The 21,139-nt window shown below is 38.5% G+C and overlaps 1 protein-coding gene and 1 long non-coding RNA gene across 5 annotated transcripts in view; both read right to left on the bottom strand.

The window, feature by feature from the left end:
• Positions 1-10,949, bottom strand: part of SETDB1 (SET domain bifurcated histone lysine methyltransferase 1) — a 39,673-nt gene extending 28,724 nt beyond the window's left edge. Inside the window, exons 1-3 of one of the 4 annotated variants that reach the window (XR_012130358.1) lie at positions 10,751-10,933; positions 9,355-9,629; positions 8,537-8,688 (exon numbers count right to left, since the gene is read on the bottom strand). Coding sequence is in view for 3 of the 4 variants with exons in the window: in XM_017680044.3 (XP_017535533.1) it covers positions 8,537-8,688; positions 9,355-9,614 (412 nt within the window). In the remaining variant the exon portion in view is untranslated. Of the gene's footprint in view, positions 1-8,536; positions 8,689-9,354; positions 9,630-10,669 lie in introns of all 4 variants that reach the window. The other 3 variants (XM_017680044.3, XM_017680051.2, XM_017680035.2) reach the window with 3 other exon arrangements.
• A 7,883-nt stretch (positions 10,950-18,832) lies between these two features.
• LOC140848728 (uncharacterized) lies at positions 18,833-20,627 on the bottom strand. The gene is made up of 2 exons (XR_012129840.1): positions 20,502-20,627; positions 18,833-19,679 (listed from the first exon to the last, which is right to left on the bottom strand). It is a non-coding gene; the product is annotated as an uncharacterized lncRNA (long non-coding RNA).
• Positions 20,628-21,139: the final 512 nt, after the last annotated feature.

Raw genomic sequence — 21,139 nt, 5'->3', positions numbered from 1 at the left:
TTGCATGAAATGTCTTTTTCCATCCCTTCACTTTTTGTCTGTGTATATCTTTGAGTTTCAGGTGAATCTCTTGTAAACAGCATATAGATGGGTCTTGTTTTTTTATCCATTCAGTGACTCTCTGTCTTTTGATTGGTGCATTCAGTCCATTTACATTTAGGGTGATTATCGATAGATATGTACTTATTGCCATTGTAGGCTTTGGATTCATGGTTACCAAAAGGTTCAAGGGTATGCTTCTGTACTATCTAACCATCTAACTTTAACTCACTTATTATTCTATTATAAACACAGTCTGATGATTCTTTATTTGTTCTCCTTCTTATTCTTCTTCCTCGACTCTTTATATGTTAGGTGTTTTATTCTTTACTCTTTTGTGTTTCCCTTCACTGCTTGTTGGATAGCTTATTTAATTTTTTGCCTTTATTTAGTATTTGGTTGGTCTGCTTTCTTTGCTGCGATTTTATTTTCTCTGGTAATATCTGTTTAGCCTTAGGAGTACTTCCACCTAGAGCATCCCTTTAAAATATACTGTAGATAGAGGTGGTTTGCTGGAGGCAAATTCCCTCAACTTTTACTTATCTGGGAATTGTTTAATCCCTCTTTCAAATTTAAATGATATTCTGCTGGATACAGTATTCTTGGTTCAAGGCCCTTCTGTTTCATTGCATTAAATATATCATGTCATTCTCTTCTGGCCTGTAAGGTTTCTGTTGAGAAGTCTTATGGTAGCCTGATGGGTTTTCCTTTGTAGGTGATCTTTTTTGGCTCTGGCTGCTTTTAATACTCTGTCCTTGTCTTTGATCTTTGCCATTTTAATTATTATATGTCTTGGTGTTGTCCTCCTTGGGTTCCTTCTGTTTGGTGATCTGTGGGCTTCCATGATCTGAGAGACTATTTCCTTCCCCAGCTTGGGGAAGTTTTCAGCAGTTATTTCTTCAGCGACACTTTCTATCCATTTTTCTCTCTCTTCTTCTTCTGGTACCCCTATAATGTGAATTGTTCCATTTGGATTGGTCACACAGTTCTCTTAATATTCTTTCATTCCTAGAGATCCTTTTCTCTCTCTCTCTGCCTCAGCTTCTCTGTATTCCTGTTCTGTGCTTCCTATTCCATTAACAGTCTCTTGCACCTCACCCAGTCTGCTCTTAAATCCTTTCATTGTTTGTTTTATTTCTGTTATCTCCCTCTGGAATTCATCCCTCATCTCTTGCACATTTCTCTGCAGGTCTATCAGCATGGTTATAACTTTTATTTTGAATTCTTTTTCAGGAAGATTGGTTATATTGGTCTCATCAGGCCCTCTCTCTGGTGGTGGTTTTGGATTGGACCAGATTCTTCTGCCTTTTCATGGCAACTGAATTGATTGCTGGTGAGTGGTGCATGTGTCAGCTTGGAGAACAAAGTCCCTTCCTGCTTGCTGGTCGCATTGCCCTTCTCTGCTGCCTGTACTGGTTAACCACACACAGGGAGCAGTGTCTGGGTTAATCCCCTGAGCGGCCATGGGCACAGCAGTCCTTGGGATAGCCTAGGGCACTGGCAGGGGTCAGAGGCAAACATTGTGTGTTCTTTGTGGGAATGGTGTCCCTTCATGCCTTCCAGACTTTGCGCTGGAGTCCTCTGCCTGTGCTGGGCAGCTGCGTGCCGGCGGCAGCCTCTGTGTCTGGCCCAGTTAGCTGTGTGCTAGGAGAAGACTCTGTGTGGTTGCTGTGGGTGGGGCTGCTCCCCAGATGGTCTGCACCAATGGCAGGTCAGCCAGTTTTCTTGCAGTGCCAGCAGGGGGGAATGAACAGCAGGCTGCTTATCACTGTGAGGGGCTTCAGAGCTGCATTGACACCCAGGGGGTTAGGGAGTCTGAAGTTCCTTAAAATCCCCAGCCTGCTGGGCTGAGTGTGTCAGGACAATTTTGTCCATCTGTTAAACCCTTGTCCCTTTAAGACTTTTAAAGTGCCAGCTTTTCTTTTGTCCCAGGGCAGCTGGCTATGGGGATGTGTTCACAGTCTCAGTCTCCGATATTACTTTCCCGTTTCTCTAATATCCAGTACACCATGCAGTGTGTGTCTGTGCTCCCAGTGCAGATTCCTAGGGCTGGTTATTCAGCAGTCCTGTGCTTCCACTTCCTCCACACTCCGATTCTTTTCCTCCCGCCAGTGAGCTGGGGTGGGGGGAGTGCTTGGATCCTGCCAAGTCATGGCTTTGTTATCTTACCCTTTTTGTGAGATGCTGAGTTCCTGCAGATGTAGATGTAGCCTGGCTGTTGTATTGTATCTTCTGGTCTCTCTTTTAGGAATAGTTGTATTTGCTGTATTTTCAAAACATATATGGTTTTGGGAGAAGATTTCCACCGCCCTACTCACACCACCATCTTGAGAAATATCCGACTTGCATTTTCTTAATGACCAATGATGTTGAGCATCTTTTCACTTATTGGCCACTTGCAAATCTTGTTTGAAGAAATATGTATTCAAATCATTTCCAAGTGTTTAACTGAGTTGTCTCTCTATTCTTTCTTGAGTTCTAAGGGTTTTCTTATATATTCTGGAAAATACTAGACCCTTCACATTTGACATAATTTAAACAGCCACATGTGGATAGTGGCCACTGTATTGGACATTGTTGTTTTAGAGATTTATAACATACATTTAAAAATGGAAAGCAATGGCAGTGATCATTTCACAACATACCCATATATCAAATCATAGTTTTACAAACCTTAAACTAATACAATGTTATATGTCAATTATATCTCAATCAAACTTGGGGGGGAAGGTAGCCAAATAAATAAGCAAAAGGGAGGGCAATATAAATGTCCTAAACAAATGTTAACAAAATGATTAAATAAACTATAACACCTCCAAATACCAATGAAATACTGTTTTAAAAGTTAGAATAAAAATTATTTGATAAAAACCCAACCCTGGAGAGAATAGGTATATAGCTATGCATGTATACACAATCCTTAAGGAGCTATGACTGTTTATGACTGAATATCTCATCTATGGTTTATGGCTAAATTCCTCAACTGTAAAAGGCCTCAAATACATATTATCTATTTGAAGAGAGGAAGGATGGCTGTTAATTTTGTAAGGCTTTTATTTTTACTTTTAAAGTACATTTAAAAACATTCATGTGGTAAAAAATTCAAACATCATAAAAGGACACATAGGGGAAAATGTCTCCCTCCAACCCCTGCTTCTAGTTACTCTCCTCAGAAATAACCAATATTATCAGTTTCTTCTGTGGCCAAAGATATTCTGTAAATGTACATATGCATTCTCTCCCCACTCCATCCTTTTACTCATATTCAATATGCAGTCTTTGTGTTGCTTTTTATTCCCCACTTAAAATATATTTGAAAGTATTCCCTAGTCCTTATAAATCTGATTCTTTTTTCCCCAACTTTTAAAATTTTGATAAAATGCAACATAAAAGCTACCATCTTAACCATTTTTAAGAATACAGTTCAGTGGTATTAAGTATATACATATGTTGTGAACCATCACTGCCATCCATCTTCAGAACTCTTAAGTCACCAAATTAAGACATGGGGAACAGAACAGCACTCCCTATGTAAAGAAGTATTGGAAACACTAGTTGAAAGTGATCAAGGTAGTAATGTCTAAAAGGCCTGAATTAAATGTCAAACTCTACTAAAAATTAATGCCAATAAATTGAAAACTTATTGGATAAATTACTGGAAAATTACAAATTATCAAAGCTGATGCACACATCTGTTAAAATACTAAAATCAAAAGACAGAAAAAATCTTAAAAGCCATAAGTAAAAATGAACTCACATACAAGGTACAATCTCATGACCTTCCACCAGAAATAATGGAGGCCAGAAGGCCCTGGAATGGCATATTCACAGTGCCAAAAGAACAATCAAAATTTCTATATTCCAAGTAAAGAATGAGAGAACTGACTTTTAGTATAACTAAAAGAGGTATTAAAGGAAATCTTCCCAGCTGGAAAAAGATAACACTAGATGGTACCTCGGATCCATAGGAAGGAATGAAGAGCAATGGAAATGATAAACATCTGGGTAAGTATATATATAATTTTCTCTTTTTCTTCCCATAGCTTCTTTAAACATAAGATTGCTTATGGCAATAATTATAAAAGCCAGCTAAATTGCTGGCTTTAAACAGATGTAGATGTGATATATTTGATACTAGTACAACATACGAAGAGAGTGAAAATGGAGCTATACTGGTACAAAGCTGCTATATTTTACTATAATTGTGTTAGTTTGCAGTAGATAATGATCAGATAAATATGCAACCACTTTTTAAAAAGCAAAAAGTAATCACATGAATTAAAATGATTTACTGAAATATGGGTTCAACACAAAGAAGGCAGTAAAAGAAGAGACATATGAATATAAAAATATGAGACATATGGGGGTAAAAAGAGTAAAATGGCTGATGTAAATCCAACCATATGGATTTGCATTAACTATGAATGGATTGAACACTCTAATTAAAAGGCAGAAACTGTGAGAATAGATTTTAAAAAAAGATCTAACTATATACTGTCTACAAGAGATACACAAATGCAAAGACAAAAACATTGAAAGGACAGAAAAAGATGCAATATGCAAATAGGAAACACAATAGAGATGGAAATGACATTAATATTGGACAAAATAGACGTTAAGACAAGGAATATTACTTGAAATGTAAAGAGATATAAAGATCAATACATCAGGGAGAGAAAACAATTAGAAATGTATATATAACAGAGCCTCAAAACACAGAAAGCAAAAACTGAAAGAATTTAAAGAAGAAATAAATAATTCAACAATTTAGTTCAAGGTTTCAAAACTCCCAGTAATTGTTAGAACAACTAGACAGAAAATTAATAAGGACACAGAAGACATGAACAACACTATCAGCCAATTTAATCTAACCAACATTTGTAAAACATGCCATCCAATAGTGGCAGAATACAAATTTTTTGATGCACACATAGATCATTTTCAAGGAGAGAAATATGCTAGGCCATTTAAAAAAGTCTAAATAAATGTAAAGGGATTCAAATCAGTACAAAGTATGTTTTGTGAAATTAAATCAATGAAGTTACAAATTCAAAACAGAAAAATCTGGGAAATCTTAAAATATTTAGAAATTAAACAATGTATTTCTAAATAGTACATTGGTCAAAGGAAAATCAAAAGGAATTAAAAATTATGAGTTGAATGAAAATACAACATAAAAACTTATGAGTTGCACTGACACAGTACTTAAAGAGAAATTCATAGCTTTAATGTTTATGTGAGAAGGGAAGAAAGATCTAAAATCAATTACCTAAGTTTCCACTTTAAGAAGCTAGAAGAGCAAATCAAACCCAAATAAATGAAAGGAAGAATGTAATAAAGATCAGAGTAGAAATAAATGAAATAAAAAACAGAAAAACAGTAGAGAAAATGAACCAAAAAAACTGGTTCCTTGAAGAAAAAAAAAAAGTTGGTACATTTGGTACACTAACCAAAAACAATAACAAAAAAAGGAGACCCAAATAACTAATATCAGGAATGAAAGGGACATCACTACATATCCTACAGAACTTTAAAAGGATCATAAGGGAATATTATGAACAACTTTATGGCAATAATTGAGATAACCATGATGAACTGGACAAATTCCTAGAAAAACACAAATTAACAAAACTGAAAGAACAGAAAATCTAAATAGACATATCAGGTAAAGAAAATGAATTAATAATTAAAAACCTTTGCACAATATATTCAAAGTGGTATCCTGGATTGGATCCTGGAATAGAAAGAGCCCAGAAATCAAATAAAGTCTGGAGTTTAGATAAAAGTAATGTTCTGATATTTGTTTCTTGGTTTTGCTCAACATACCATGGTAACATAAGGTATTAACACTAGAACTGGTGAAAAGTACGCAGGAACTCTCTGTATAATCTTTGAGATTTTTCTGTAAATCTAACATTATTCTAAACTAAAAAGCTTACTTTAAAAAATCTTTCCACAAAGAAAGTCTACAATAAGATGGCCTCACTACTGAATTAACAAACATTTATAGAATAATACTATTTCATTCCCCAGCAATCTTGTAAAGCCCATATTACACTGACACCAAAGGCAAAGGCATCACAATAAAACTATAAACCAACAGCCCTCAAGAATATAGGTGCAAAAATTCTTAACAGAATATTAGCAAATCTAATACAGCAACATATAGAAAGGATTATACACTAAGACAAAGGAGTGTGTTGGGGGTTAATCCCAGGAATGCAAGGTTGATTTGACATCTAAAAAAAAATTAGTGTAATATACCCTATTAAAAGGATAAGGGGTAAAAGCCATATGACCATCTGATGACAACACAGAAAAATCTGACAAAATATAAAATCCAATCCAGCAATGATTAAAAATTATCAGCAAACTAGAAACAGAAGCACTTTCCTCCATCTGATAAAGGATATGTACCCAAAACCTATAGCTCACATTGTAATGAACACCTAAAGACAAAAAGCTTTCTCCCTAAAATCAGGAACAAGGAAAGGATGTCTGCTCTTGAAACCTTTATTCAACACTGTGCTGGAGGTTCTAGTAAGCACAATAAGGCAAGAAAATGAAATAAGTAAATAAGTAAAGTAGATTAGAAACGAAGAAGTAAAATTGACTTTATTTGCAGACAACATGATCTTACAGAAAATTCCGAGGGATGCATAAAAAGCTTTTATGGACATAGAATAGCTCGCTAGGAATAGTTAGCGAGCTTAGTGAGGTCACAGACTATGAGATCAATACACAAATTCAACTGTATTTTTATATCCTAGCAATAATCGTAAAAAGAAATAAAGAAAATACAATTCACATTAGCAACAGAAAAAATAAAATACTTAAGAAAGATGTACCATGTTCGTGTATTAGTAGACTCAATATTTGTTAAAAAGGTAATAATCCTCAAACTGATTTTTACATTCAATATAGTTCCTATTAAAAATTCTAGCAAGTTAAAAAAATTTTTTTTGGGTAGAAACTGACAAGTTGATCCTAAAATTTATTTGGAAGATATATGAAATACAAATAAATTTGGATGACTTTCACTAAGTGATTTTAATACTTACCATAAAGCTACATAATTAAGACACTGTGATGCTGGCATAAAGACAGACATTTAGGTCAATGTGACAGAACAGAATCCAGAAATAGATCCTAATATACATGGCCAGCTGATTTTTGACAAGGGTATCAAAAGGACCCTTGTCTTCTCCAGAACAACTAGCCATTAGCAAAACAAACAAACCACCCTCAACCCTTACCGTAACAATTTTTATTCTTAAAAAACACCATTAAGAAAATGAAAAGACCACACCTAGGAGATATTTATAAAGTCTACCTGATCAATGAATTGTACCTGAAGTATAAGAAGTCTTTTAAATCAATAATAAAAAAGGCAAACCAATTTTTTAAAAATGACTTGAACACATATTTCTCAAAAGAACCAACATAAATGGCAATAAGTATGTGAAAAGATACTCAATATCCTTAAAAAAATGCAGCCAGAATTACAATGTGATACCACCACACACCCACTAGGATGGTTATAAGACTGACAATACCAAGCATTGACAAGGATGTAGAGAAAATAGAATCCACCCATATTTTGCTAGTGGGAATGTAAAATGTCATAAAAACAGTATGGCAGTTTCATAAAAACTCTAACCTATACTTACCATAGGACCCAGCAATTCCATTCCTAGTGGAATATCCATGATAGATGAAGCAAAATGTCCACATACAGACTTATACACAAATATTCACAGCAGCATTATTCATGATTGCTCCAAACTGGAAACCCAAATGTTTATCAATTGGGGAATGGATAAAAGCATATAGTATATTTGCACAATGGAATACTATTCAGCAAAAAAGGAATAAACTATTGATTCATGCAACATGGATGAACCTCAAGAACACTCTTAAGTGACAGAAGCCAGATACAAAAGATGACATATTGTGATTCTATTTATGTGAAATTTCTAGACAAGGCAAAAAGAAAGCAAGCATGTATCAGTAGTTGCTAGGGGTGATGATGGAGACTGATGGCAAATAAGATTGAGGGAACTCTGGGATGACGCAAGTGTTCTAAAACTGGATTGTGGGGAAGAGTGGACTACTGTATAAATTTACTAAAACTGAAACTATGCACTTTAAGTGGGTGAATTTTATAGTATATAAATTATACCTTAAAAACTGTTAAAATATAGAAAAAAACAATCTACTGTTCTGAGATGTATACATGTGCTAATGCCACTTATACAGAAAAGTATGGGAATTCAGAAAAGAGGTTACATAGAATTGGGGAAAGGATGGTAATTCAGTCAGGAACTAGGAATAGGAACATCTATGATACCACAAACATTCAAATTTTTTCTTTAACAGATAAATCCAACAGTTTGAAATATGGAGTTAGTGACAATAGTTTCTCCTCTCTTCTGTTCACCTTCCCATGTTTTAATTTCAATCCTGAGACTTTCCTACTTGTAGTCTTATTTCTTACCTGAATCAATACTGAGAACATCATCATCTTCATCAGGAATCTCAATTATTTCTGTAGGCCGGGAAGCTTCATCCTCAGAGCTACTGTCCCGGTACTGTAGTCCCAGTTTTGAGTAAAAGTCCTTCACCAAAGACTCACAATTAGTCACTGCCCTAATATTAGAACACATGTAGAAAAAGTCAAAGCCAGTATGAGTAGGTGTAGGAGCTATCAGAATTTATATATATTTAACTATAAACTGATCTCAATTTAAATAGGCTATAGTCCAAAGAATTTGTTTAGTATTTAAAATTCTTTTCTCACAGAAAAATGTTTAAATAGTGGTTTCAAACTAGTTCTTCAAAAATCCAAACTAGGCTCAAAGTATGGTTCTTTCAACCTTACCTCATTATTTACCTTGCTGTCATTTGAAAATGTGTTCTGACAATAAGGGCACCAGAAACATATCTTCTAGATATAGGGCTCTAGGAACTTACTGATGCTCCACAGTTACATAAGACAGCAACTCTTACTCCCTAGGTGGTTGTGGTCCTACTAAGAAAACAAAAATAACTGTTCTTTAGTAGAGTGCAGGAAAAAGAAGGGGAAGAGACCCAAGACCTGGACTTCCCTACTGCTGATCATGTATTAGCCTCTGATAGATGAATATTCTATTTATGGGTGGTTGTGAGGTCAGATTTTGGACCCTAACCTTTGAGGGAAGAGTAAAGCTCTACACATTTTTATCTTGTCAAGTATAAAGTACTAGGCACAATGTCATGAACAATTATACTTTAAAAATTCCTGCCAATTTGAGAGATTTCCCATGCAGTCCTCACCTGGATGCATCATCAAAGAGCTGGTCAACATGGGCCACCTCAGATTCCTTTTGTATTACCCATGACTCCAACTCTGCTAGTTGTTTCTTACGCTGCTGTACACAGTCCATCTTTTCCAGTTCTTCATCAATCAACTGCCGAAGGTCCTCCATAGAGATACCCAGCTCCTCAACCACTTCTTGTTGCAACTCTGCAATCTCTTCCGACTCCACTGCAGCTGTTGCTGCATCCAAACCAATGTACCCAGGGAGGGAGGACATGCTGTTGTCCTCTACCTGGAACAGAAAACTAAAATTACCTTTGGAGTCATTATAAACACAACAGAGAATTCAGTCTCCTAATAAAATTCATTCCTACTCTGCTACTTGTTAATCAAATATAGTTAAGTTTGATTCTCTGTTCTCTCCCCCCATTCTCCAGAATTATGCTGAGATTTTGTAGAGTTCTGGTCTTATTATAGACCATAGGCCTGAATAAGATCTAAACATTTGAGAGGACATGGAGAACATATATTATGAAACAAGGAGCTACTGAAAACAGTGTTTTAGGAAACTGGGAAGAACCAATTTACGGAGGAAGCTGTCTCAGTTTGCATGTCACGCCTAATTTGAACAAATACCTCCACCTGGAAAAGAGGAGTTGGTCTGTAACTCACTAATTCCTTGTTTCCCTTACATTACAATGATTCCATGTAGAAACTTGCTTTTTTTTATTAAGGTATTATTGATATACACTCTTATGAAGGTTTCACATGAAAAGCAATGTGGTTACTACATTCACCCATATTATCGAGTCCACCCCATACCCCATTGCAGTCACTGTCCATCCACCCCATACCCCATTGCAGTCACTGTCCATCAGCATAGTAAGATGCCACAGAGTCACTATTTGCCTTCTCTGTGCTACACTGTCTTCCCCATAATCCCCCCCACACCATGTGTGCCAATCATAATACCTCTCAATCCCCTTCTTCTCCCTCACCCCCGCAGAAACGTACTTTTTTAAAAGCCTTAATACTTAAGCACACAAAAGCTTACAGCAGAGAATATTCCCCAGAGTAAAGAGAAACAAAGTAATCTGGTAATAAAATATGGCTATCTAAAATCTACAATCCAAATAATCCACATATTGGTGTTAACTGCTTTTATGATCAAACGGCTAAAGCAAAATCGATGCCAGAATGCCGTGCGACCCCACTGCCACTTCCCACTGCCTCCATTTTTCCTTTGCCCACACACCGCCCCACCCCGGTGCTACCCATTTTAGGGGTGCGTCCCACCCACCCGCAAACCCGCTCAACCCCGCCCCCGCTCGCCTCTCGGGGAAAGCTTTCTTCCCACTCTTCTTCGACCTCCTCACACAAAGCATTCCAGAAAAGTCCTTGGTCTCCAAATACCTCAAGTATCAGTGTTTCCCACACCACCCTGCTTCCAGCTACAATGGGTATTTTTCACTGACCAGACCCCAGACTCCCGACTCAGGGATTGGCCTCGATAGGAAAGAACGAAAAGAAACGTAAACGGGAACAGGGGGAGGGGAAGAAGCATGAGGGAGGGAACTGGGTTAGCAAAAGAGACGCCCGGAAGTAAATCTCAGGTGCCGTTCCGGTCACCACGACGGTAGCCTGACAGGGTCAAACCCAAGGCCGCAAGGCGCCCCTCAGAGGTTAGGCACACTCAGACGAGTACGCCTGCGTCAACACAGAGCCTCCCAGGACACGTCTGAGCAGCATCTGGCAGGGTTATGTGGGCGTGGCCTGGAGTATGTTACAGAAGTTCCGCGTCTTCTACGGTTCCCAGCTAGCGTAGCGGTAGCAAAATTAAGTTTACCGTGTATTCAGTAGACAAGCACTGTTAAATTTAGACTTCTTTTCCTCACTTTTACTTGAGTTTTATTGCATAAGTCATACAAATTGTAACAAGTCAAAGGATATATCGGGATATAAAAAGAAAAACATGGTAATCTCTCCTGTCACCACCCCTGCCCCTTGAGGTAAAACAGCTTAGTTTTCTAGGCATGTGCATGCAAAATCATGCATGTGGATTTTTTTGTGTGTTGTTTTAATTTAACACGTGAACGTTCCTTGAAGTTAATAAAAAGGAAAAAAATAGCTCAACCACATTTAGAAATTTAGATTGTTTTCAGGTTTTAGCTACTACAAATAATGCAATAACAACCAGTAACATCCTTTTGAAATAGTACTTTTATTCCTGTGGGAGAGATTCTCCAAAATGGTATCTGAGTTAAAAAAAAAACAACTTTCTATTTTAATAGAATCTGCTGTCAAATTACTTTTCAAAAAGGTTGAAACAATGTTTACTCCTACTAGCAAATCTCTGAAATTATCTGTTTCCTCACACCTTCATTTGGACTGGATGTTAACTGTCTATTTAATTTTTAAGAATTTGACGTGTGTTAAAATAGTACCTGTATCAGGATAAAATAGGTTATCTTGTGGAAACAACTGTGAAAGCTCAAAACAAAAAATATATTTCTTGCTCATCTCTAGAAAGTTGATAGTGGAGCTCTACTCATGATAGCTACTCAGGAACCATGCCAGAGGGAAAGAATGTTCACAGGTCTCACATTAGCAGTTAAAGTGACTCAGGGCACTTTCATTTACAATTCATTGGCCTAAATGAATCATAAGACCGTACCTAACCAAAAAGGGGGTCAGGAGGAACAGTCATGTTTCATCTCTGGAAGGAGGCAGAACTGGGTGCATTTGATGAACCGGCACTATTGGCCACCACAGTATCTCATTATTGCTTTAATTTGTTCAGCTATCTTTACACTAACTGAACCTAACTTCATTTAAAAACTGTAAATGAGAACTTTCTATGTAAGACTGAAAACAGGGCCCAAGCAGCCTTGAAATCCTTTTCTGCTGAGCACACTTTCATCTCTGCTCATTTCATCTGCCCACCAGTTTCCTGGGATCACCCTAAGTAACTATCCCAGATGGTAAGATAGAAGTTTAGGTACAGAGGAATGAAAGGTTCTCTAGGTATTTAAAATTCAGCATGTTCCAAACTTCTTATCATGGTATTATTTTCTAACCTGAGCTAGAAATTTTAGACATACCATTCCCCATAAAACATGCACACACATATACAAACACAGTATTTATCGAGTATTTACTTCATATCAAGCATTCTTCCAAGCACTTTACAGTTAGTAATTTCTTTAATCTTCACAGTAATCCTATGAGGTAGAAACAATTGTTACTGTCTTTTTTAATAATGAGAAACTGAGGGGCAGAGTTAAATTTCCCAAAGCTATAGAGCTAAAAAGTGTCAGAGTCAGGTAGTTTGGCCTTACAGTTTTTCATCTTAAACCATTATTCAATATTGCTTATTTATCCTAGTTTGTATATATTTATTCCTTTTTTTATTTTCCTAGTCTACTGCCTTTGTTTAGCTCTTATTTCTTGCCAGGACAAAGTAGGCTCCTAACTGATAGCCTTATTGTAGATCAATCCTACATGTTGCTCTTAAATACAGTTCTAATCATGTCATTCTCCTGCTTCAAAACTGATTTCTTTATGTTTACAAAATTCAAACTTCATGGTATGAAGTTGGAGGCTCTTCATAATTTGGCCCCAACTTGTGCCTCTGGCCATGTTTCCCATTCCTCCCTTCACACTATTGATTATGTGCTATTTCCCTAACATTTTTAGACATTTCACTTTTATATCTCCATACCTTTGTTCACGAGACAGAAAATGAAGGAATACCCTTTTCTTTTCTGTTGGGTGAAATATTAATTCTCTAAGATCCAATTCAAATGTCTTCTCTGAGTTTTCATAGACCAGCAGTTGTTAAACTTTAGCATGTATCAGAGTCCACATGCTATCTGAGGGCTTAACATGTATCTGAGGGCCTATTGAATCACAGACTACTAGTTCCACACTACCTCTGGATAATTTCCAAGTCTAACATTTTCCTAGGTGATGTCCATGTTACTATTGGTCTTGTGACCTAGACCATCACTCATCCCCACAGAATTAATTCGTGCCTCTGTGCTTCCATTACCTTAGTTTCTTTCTTCTTGTGAGTTATTTGTGTATGTCTTGTCTCTTCTGCTGGTTTGTAATCAACTCAAGGCTGAAGTCCCTTCTTAATCATTTGTTACCCATCGTGCCTGACATACTGCCTTGTACCTGTGGTGCCCTGTAATGTGTGATGAATGAGGGGAAATCTTTGCTTTGCCCTGATTATGTTTCTATTAATTAGATTTCAGTTTTCTGATGTATGTGGGTGGGTTGGGAGGAAATGAGGAATGGGAAATGTTGAAGGGAAATAGGAGCTATTTGCGGCATCCTATACCAGTCTGATTTCTTCATTGCTCTAAGAAGGCTGAAGTGATCAGTCCTGTAGAAATCCGAAGTAGGACTCAGAAAGTATCTTCTATGGCTTTGCTATTCAGCAAGCAATCAGGTAGCTTCTTAGAGATTCTAAATATCTGACCCCATTCAGGATGTGATGAGTCAGAATCTAAATTTTAGTAAAACCAGGTAATTTGTTTGCTCACTAAAAGTTGAGAAGCTCTGTAGGAAAAGCAGGTTTGAGCTGTGTAATCCTTTCCAGGGTAGGGCCTTGATATTTAGGGAGCCAAGCTCTGACTTTGTTTTTGTTAAGGTCTGAAGACAAACTCTTGTCAGAGATGATCAGGCCCTGATATACAAGAATCACATTAAAATTTACAAATTATTGAGGTAGACAGTTTATTGCCAGTTTAATAATATAAAGTAAAAAATAACTGATACACCAATTGGAATACTCATGTTGGTGTGTTCAGCCCATTCACTCTTGCAATCCACTGGGATACACTGAAAAAATCACAATGGTATGACCAAGAGAAATCATAGCACAGGAGTCAAAACCTTGGAATGCCAAATGTTCCTTTCCCTATTGACAGACTTAAGGGAAATTATATTATAATCTAAAAGCTGTTGGGTGATCTCAAAATCAAAATAAAACATGATGGGGGTAAAAATCTCAAAGATTTTCAGGCATCAGGAAAGTAACAAGGAGCAAAATGGGGTGGGTGAGGACTGTGGTCACCTGGAAATACATGTCTCACCTATAGGAAGCAGATGCTACTTAGCTCCAGCTAATTTTTGTCCTATGTGATAGATACAATCTCCAATATTTTAAATAAACTTAAAAAATTCGAAATCTCTGACCCAACTCAGGATGTACTGAATCAGAATCTGAATTTTAGTAAGACTAGGTAATTAACTCATATTTTTTATATGAAAGCTTCTGAGTGTTGAATGTTGACAGCTAATTTAAAAAAATTTATAAATTCTCCAATACTCTTTAAACCAAAAATTCAATTTCTAGGAATTAAACCACATATATGTCCAAAATTGCATACTTTGAATATGTGAACCTTTGAAATGATGTAAGTGCTAAATTATCTTCTGTAACACTGTTTGAAAGAGCAAAATATTCAGAAACCATATAAATTTATATCAGCAGGGGTTGATTAAACAAATTATGGCACTCTGAAACAATGGAATACACTTAAGCTGTATTTAAGAAAAAAATGTTGAGGAAGCTATGAACTGATATGATGTCATCTCTAAAGGTATATTAATGAGAAAAGCAGGTATAGAACATAGTGTATAGCATGCTATTATTTTTGTAAGTAATGACAAAAATATATTTTTTTCTTACATATACATAAAATACCATTGGAAGGATACATAAGAAATTAATGCTGGTTGTCTCTGAAGAGGGCAAACGGAAGGACAAGAGTGGGAATAAGGGTTTTCACCATTATTTTTCACCTATTTTATACCTTTTGAATTTTGAAACATGAAAATGGATAGTTAATTCAATAATGTTAAAAATAAGAAGACTGGTAAAAGTTATAGAAAGATAAATACACATGCAGAAACAGACTACCTTAACATCAGTTATCTCTGCAAAGAAGGATTTGGAAACCAAACAGTGTCTAGGAAACTCTTGCATTTTTATCCTTAGGTAATGTTTGAAAAAAATTTTTTTTTACTATGTGCATATATTACTTCTATAATAATTCTAAAATGTGGTTCACTAACCAAATATAGAACCCAACACACACCTACACACTGGGAAGGGCTGGCCCAATAAAACTCTGCAGACCAGTTGGATCTGTAAACTGCTAGTTTAAGGTGGGTGAAAGGACATCAGATTATCAGATAATAATGGACAATAAAACCAGATGGACGATTTGCAATAGCCAAGATATGGAAGCAACTGAAGTGTCCATTGGTAGGAGAATGGATAAAGGAGGTGTGGTACATATACACAATGGAATATTATTCAGCCATAAGAAAGAAACAAATCCTACCATTTGCAACAACATGGATGGAGCTGGAGGACATTATGCTCAGTGAAATAAGCCAGGCAGAGAAAGACAAGTACCAAATGATTTTCCTCATTTGTGGAATATAACAATGAAGCAAAACTGAAGGAACAAAATAGAAGCAGACTTACAGACTCCAAGAAGAGAGTAGTGGTTACCAAAGGGGAGGGATATGTGAGGGTGAGAGGGAGAATGGGATTGTGGGGTGTCATTAGTGCACATGGTGTGTGTGGTATCATGGGGAAGACAGTGTAGCTCAGAGAAAACAAACAGGGACTCTGTGGCATCTTACTACACTGATGGACAGTGACTTCAATGGTGTATGGGGGGGTCTCAATAATAAGGGTGAATGTAATAACCACATTGATTTTCTTGTGAAACCTTCATAAGAGTGTATATCAATGATACCTTAATAAAAAAACCCAAAAAACAGATAGACAGAAGGTCTGTGGGCTGCAACTCCCTAAGTCAAGACACCAACGACTATCTGGCCACTGGGACTGGATATACTCCCCTGTCCAAAGGTTAAATTGCCCTCTCTCCTAAACAGCATTCATATTGCCCCTGTGTGAGTTTGTCGTGGGTTGCTCCTCTTTCTCTACTTCCACAGATGGCCCACTTCTTCTAATACATTTTCTCTTGGATAGATTACTAGGGAAAGGCAGATGACAGTAAAATCTGTGACTCTCCAGTGGCTATATATTGATGCTCTCATTAGTGTGTTTGTCTTACATTTTATTTTAAGGGGTAGGGAAAGGTTAATTTTTGAGTTCCTTGAGGGAACACACCGTAGCCCTCAAGAACTGACATCAATCTTAATTTGATCCCACTTTACCCTGACCTGCACTTTGTCTTGAATTTCTTTTCATTATATCAGGGAACAAATTCCCACTCTCACCCCATCCACCTTATAGTTTAACCGATACAGCACCTTCTGTTTTGGTGAAGGCAAAGTCTAGTACTCCACTGGAAAGCTCTGGCTTCCCTGCCTCCATTTTCAGATAATTTTGGTAACTTACTCAGGCCAAGAATAGGGGCAGTCCTGCTTCCAGAAGACAGGAACAATTATCAGTCTCTGCTAACAGTGCATGGTATTTGGTATTGCTGCTAAAGTCTGGTCCATCATGGCCCCATGGATACGTATCTTCTCTGAAGTGACTGCATGCTGGTCCAAGTCCCTGTACAAGCCCATGTGATGCCCCATAGTTAGATTTCAAGGTTATGGCTCTCTTAGTTCACATTCACATGCTAGGTAACTGTTGCCTAGAACATCTGGCCAGCATGACTGGCTGGACCTGAGAGCTTCAGCCTCTATCACTTGTGCCAGAAGCAATCCTCTTCAGCCAAACCTGTGTTGAAGCCTTGGTCAGTGGCTGAGATGTGCCCCTTCCTTCTAGTGAATTCTGTTATTGACTTTTCTGCCAGTTGACCATAGTCTAGTCTACCAAATTTCCCTAACTGCAGACTTTGGAGAGTAGGGATTATTCTTTCTTTCTCTTTTCTCTTAAAAGGTCTGATGTATTATATATTAGTTTCTGTAAGGCTATAGGCACTGGAGGGAGAAGGGCGAGGACAATGCAGGCGGAGCAGAGACAGCACCAAGTAGCTCCGTGCCATATAAGGAAGGAATGAACAGCTCTTCCTGGATTCCAATCCCATGACGTGCCAACAAACCCCAGATGCAGAACCCCTCCATCCAGAAGGAGACCTCTGGCTGTCCATCACCCAACCCTGAGCCAATAAGAAATTCCTCACCTACCAATAGCGCAGCCCACTTCACTCTCCCTTCCCTGTTCTCTTAAAAATTCCCCACCTCCCCTTCTGGGGCGACTTCCTTGGCCTGTGATAGCCAGACCAGGGAACCTTGCCAGGGAATTGGGCTCAAATAAACTGCCTGGTCCTTTGTTGCCTCTCGTCACCTGCTTATTTTGACTAGAATTTATCTTACAGTAAAATTACCACAAACTATGTGGCTTACAACAACAGAAATTTATTCTCTCACAGTTCTGGAGGCTAAAGTCCAAAAATCAAAGTGTGGGCAGGGCACCTTCTCAGGCTCAGGGGACAATCCTTCTTTGCCTCCAGCTTCTTCTGATTCTGGGCAAGGGTTTTTCACTTTGTAGTTGCATGACACCCATCTCTGTCTCCATCTTCCCTTGGCCTTTTTTTCTGTCTTACTGTGTCTTCTTCTCTTCTATCTTTTATAAAAGCACTTATCATTAGATTTAGGGCTCACTCAGACTATCCATAATGAGTTTATTTTGATATCCTTAATTACATCTGCCAGCATCTTTTTTCCAAGTAAGTTTACATTCATGGGATTTGGAAGTGAGAATATGGACATGTCTTCTTGAGAGCCCCTTTCAACCCACTAGATATTATTTTATGGATGAGGAAATTTGGGCTGAGAGAGATTAAGGGATTCACCTAAGGCAAATTAATCCTCCTCTACCACAGAGCTTTACCCACTTGAAAAGGCAGCAGATTTCATAAAGCCTCACACATTAAAAAGGTCCTGTTAGACTCTTATTGCAAGACAATTGGTTCCTGTTGGCCTTGCATTTGCATAACTAAGGGGACCTCCTAGAACCACCTCCTAGGACCACATCGAGGAGTTCTAGTGTTGGGTGTGCCTTACCAAGCATCATGATACGATATTACATTACATCATGTGAGTATGGCAACTGTTTTATCTTAAGGACATTTGATATTGGAGGATTGAAACTCATGGCTTAATTTTAATCAATGAGTTCAACCTGTCTCTGTCCCACTTTGGTAACTATTTCCCTAAACAGGAACAAATAGAAACTGGCTTGTGTTTCATCCTTTTTATTATTTTCAACTCACCCTCATGTGCCTATTGTGGACTGCAAGACTGAAACAGCCCAGACATTGGGAGGTGAAATTAATATAAAATCTGGATTATAAATGTCTGTATAGAAGATTTCAAATCTCCCTTGAGGAGGAGTCTACCAGGCTTTTTCATAGTTCAACTCAGAGACAGTTCTGTGGTTGTAGAGCTTTCTTCATAGGGATTCTTCAAAAATTTGGCTGTAAGTCCAGGGAAAGGAAATCCTGGGGCAAAATACCTCTAAAATCCAAAATCAGTCAAAGGGAGAAATAAAGTTTAAAACCCGTTTATTGCTTACAAAACTGGAGTCCGGTCCATCTCTCTCTCCTGCTCAAGCAGCCACATCACCGGCCCTCCCCCTCACCTCTCAGGTACAGATAAGCCCTCTGTTGCCCAGATAATTACCCACTTATATGGAGATGAACTTCTCCACCCCTGAGGAAAGATGCAAATGCACTAAAGCCTACTTGTTTACACCTCTGAACATCTGTTGATATGCAGATGCACCAAAGTCAGCTGAGAAATTCTGGAAATGTTTCAATTTTACCCACAGTTCACCCATCCAGAAATCTAGCCTTACAATTCACTCGATCCCCCTCTTCTGACCAATCTAGTAACATGCAATAGCAACAGCAATAAAATCTTGATAATCCTCAAACCAGAGGATTCAGCCTATGCAGATTAAGTAAATGTACTTTACAGCACAATCTCTCACTAAGCACAAAATACATTTCTACACTTGTCATTCCTAACAGTCATGCTAGATTGCTCACAAAACTTTTACCAAACATTAGACAAAGTTAAGCCTCTCTTTAAACATTATTTTCTTGACAACAGCAACACAATCATAATTCTCAAGCCAGAGGATTCAGCTAGGTTCAAAGTCCCATGCAGATTAAGTCCAAAGCTCATCCATTCCAGCCATCACACGGCAGCTGCAGCCAGGGGGTGCATCCAGGACATAAAGACCATAGAAGCAAATAACTGTGATTGTCAGGGGCCAATTTGCTGTTATTCCAGGAATACAAAGAAGGCCAGCTTCCAGGCCTTTTCCCCAAGGTGCCAGAAGAGCCAGCCATCGCCCATCCATGTGTTGAAATGTCCAGGGCTGTAGAATCTAAGCATCAAATGAGAATAGAAATAGGTTAGCATAAGCATAGCCATCTTAAGGGCCTAGAAGCCATTTTCTGAGTATGTGACTAAGAAAGAAAAACTGAAACTGGGTAAGGCCTTGAAAAACAAGTTAATCATGAACACCAGGTGGTGGGCAGCTGTGGCCTTTAGTCAGCTAACCTTGGTCAGTTAATCTTACATACCAAGCTTATCGTGCAGAACCTCCCTGACAATTGAGGAGTGGTCTTATCTTGCTCTTACCTAACCCCAGGATGTATGTCTTGCAAGAATAATGTGCAGCTGTGGAAAATTACTATGAGTTAAGTGTTTTGAAAATGCTATATAAACCCTTGGCTTTGAGTGCTCGGGGTCCTTGTTGAAACCTGCTGCGTTGGGCTGACACTTGGACCCCAGCTAGCTGGTTCCTGAATAAAGTCCTCTTGCTTGTTGCATCAAGAGACGTCTTCCATGAGTGAATTGGGGTGGCGTCCTCCTTTGGGGAGATCCAACAGGGCCACATCCATTTTACTCCTAATTGCTGCACCCATCCTTGCAACACAAGTCCAATAAAGTGGGTACCTTGATTGCTCTCAGTAAATGGTGATTGACTGTAGGCTGCAGGGAGACACTCTAGGCCCCTCTTGGTGGTTTGCTGATCTGCACAATGTGCAGGGCACTCTTTCTGGGCTTTGCTGACTTCTTCAAAGGTGAAAGACAAGCCACACTGATGGGCCCACATTGTCTTAGGAGGTGTCTGTGCCACACCACTCTGTGGCCTTTGGGTCCAGTCTCGCACCCAACCTGCGATGGGATAGGAGGTTATTACCTTGGTCGGAGCTGTTCCGGCAATGGGCTCTGTAGCCAGCAAGGTGTGGTACACAGCAGCCAGTTGCTTCAAAGTGACCCAGACCTCTGCTCCTTTCCATGGTTGTGGCCAGGCTCTGGCTGGCAGCAGGAGCAGCAGCAGTGTTAGAAGCAGTAGCCTTAGGCTTGGGCCACAGGCCAGGGTCAGCATGGCCAGCAGCAGTGGTGGTGCCTCCACAACCACATTAGTGTAGACACATGTCCTTTGGCACGAGTGCCACTTCTCTCCATCATTCCTAGGGGGGCCCTCCCAAAGGCCGCACCCACTATGACAGATTTCAGGTTCACAGGAACCCTGCCGACTGCGCCAATTGTAAGTCCAGGGAAAGGAAATCCTGGGGCAAAATACCTCTAAAAACCAAAATCAGTCAAAGGGAGAAATAAAGTTTAAAACCCGTTTATTGCTTACAAAACTGGAGTCTGGCCCATCTCTCTCTCCTGCTCAAGCAGCCACAACATCGGCCCTACCGCTCACCTCTCAGGTGCAGATAAGCCCTCTGTTGCCCAGGTATTAACCCATTGATATGGAGATGAACTTCTCCACCCCTGAGGAAAGATGCAAATGCACTAAAGCCTACTTGTTCACACCTCTGAATGCCT

The sequence above is a fragment of the Manis javanica genome, chromosome 4 (genome assembly GCF_040802235.1).
Source record: "Manis javanica isolate MJ-LG chromosome 4, MJ_LKY, whole genome shotgun sequence".
Lineage (NCBI taxonomy): Eukaryota > Metazoa > Chordata > Mammalia > Pholidota > Manidae > Manis > Manis javanica.
Note: the sequence above shows the minus strand (reverse complement) of the source record. Positions and strands in the feature narration are given on the sequence as shown.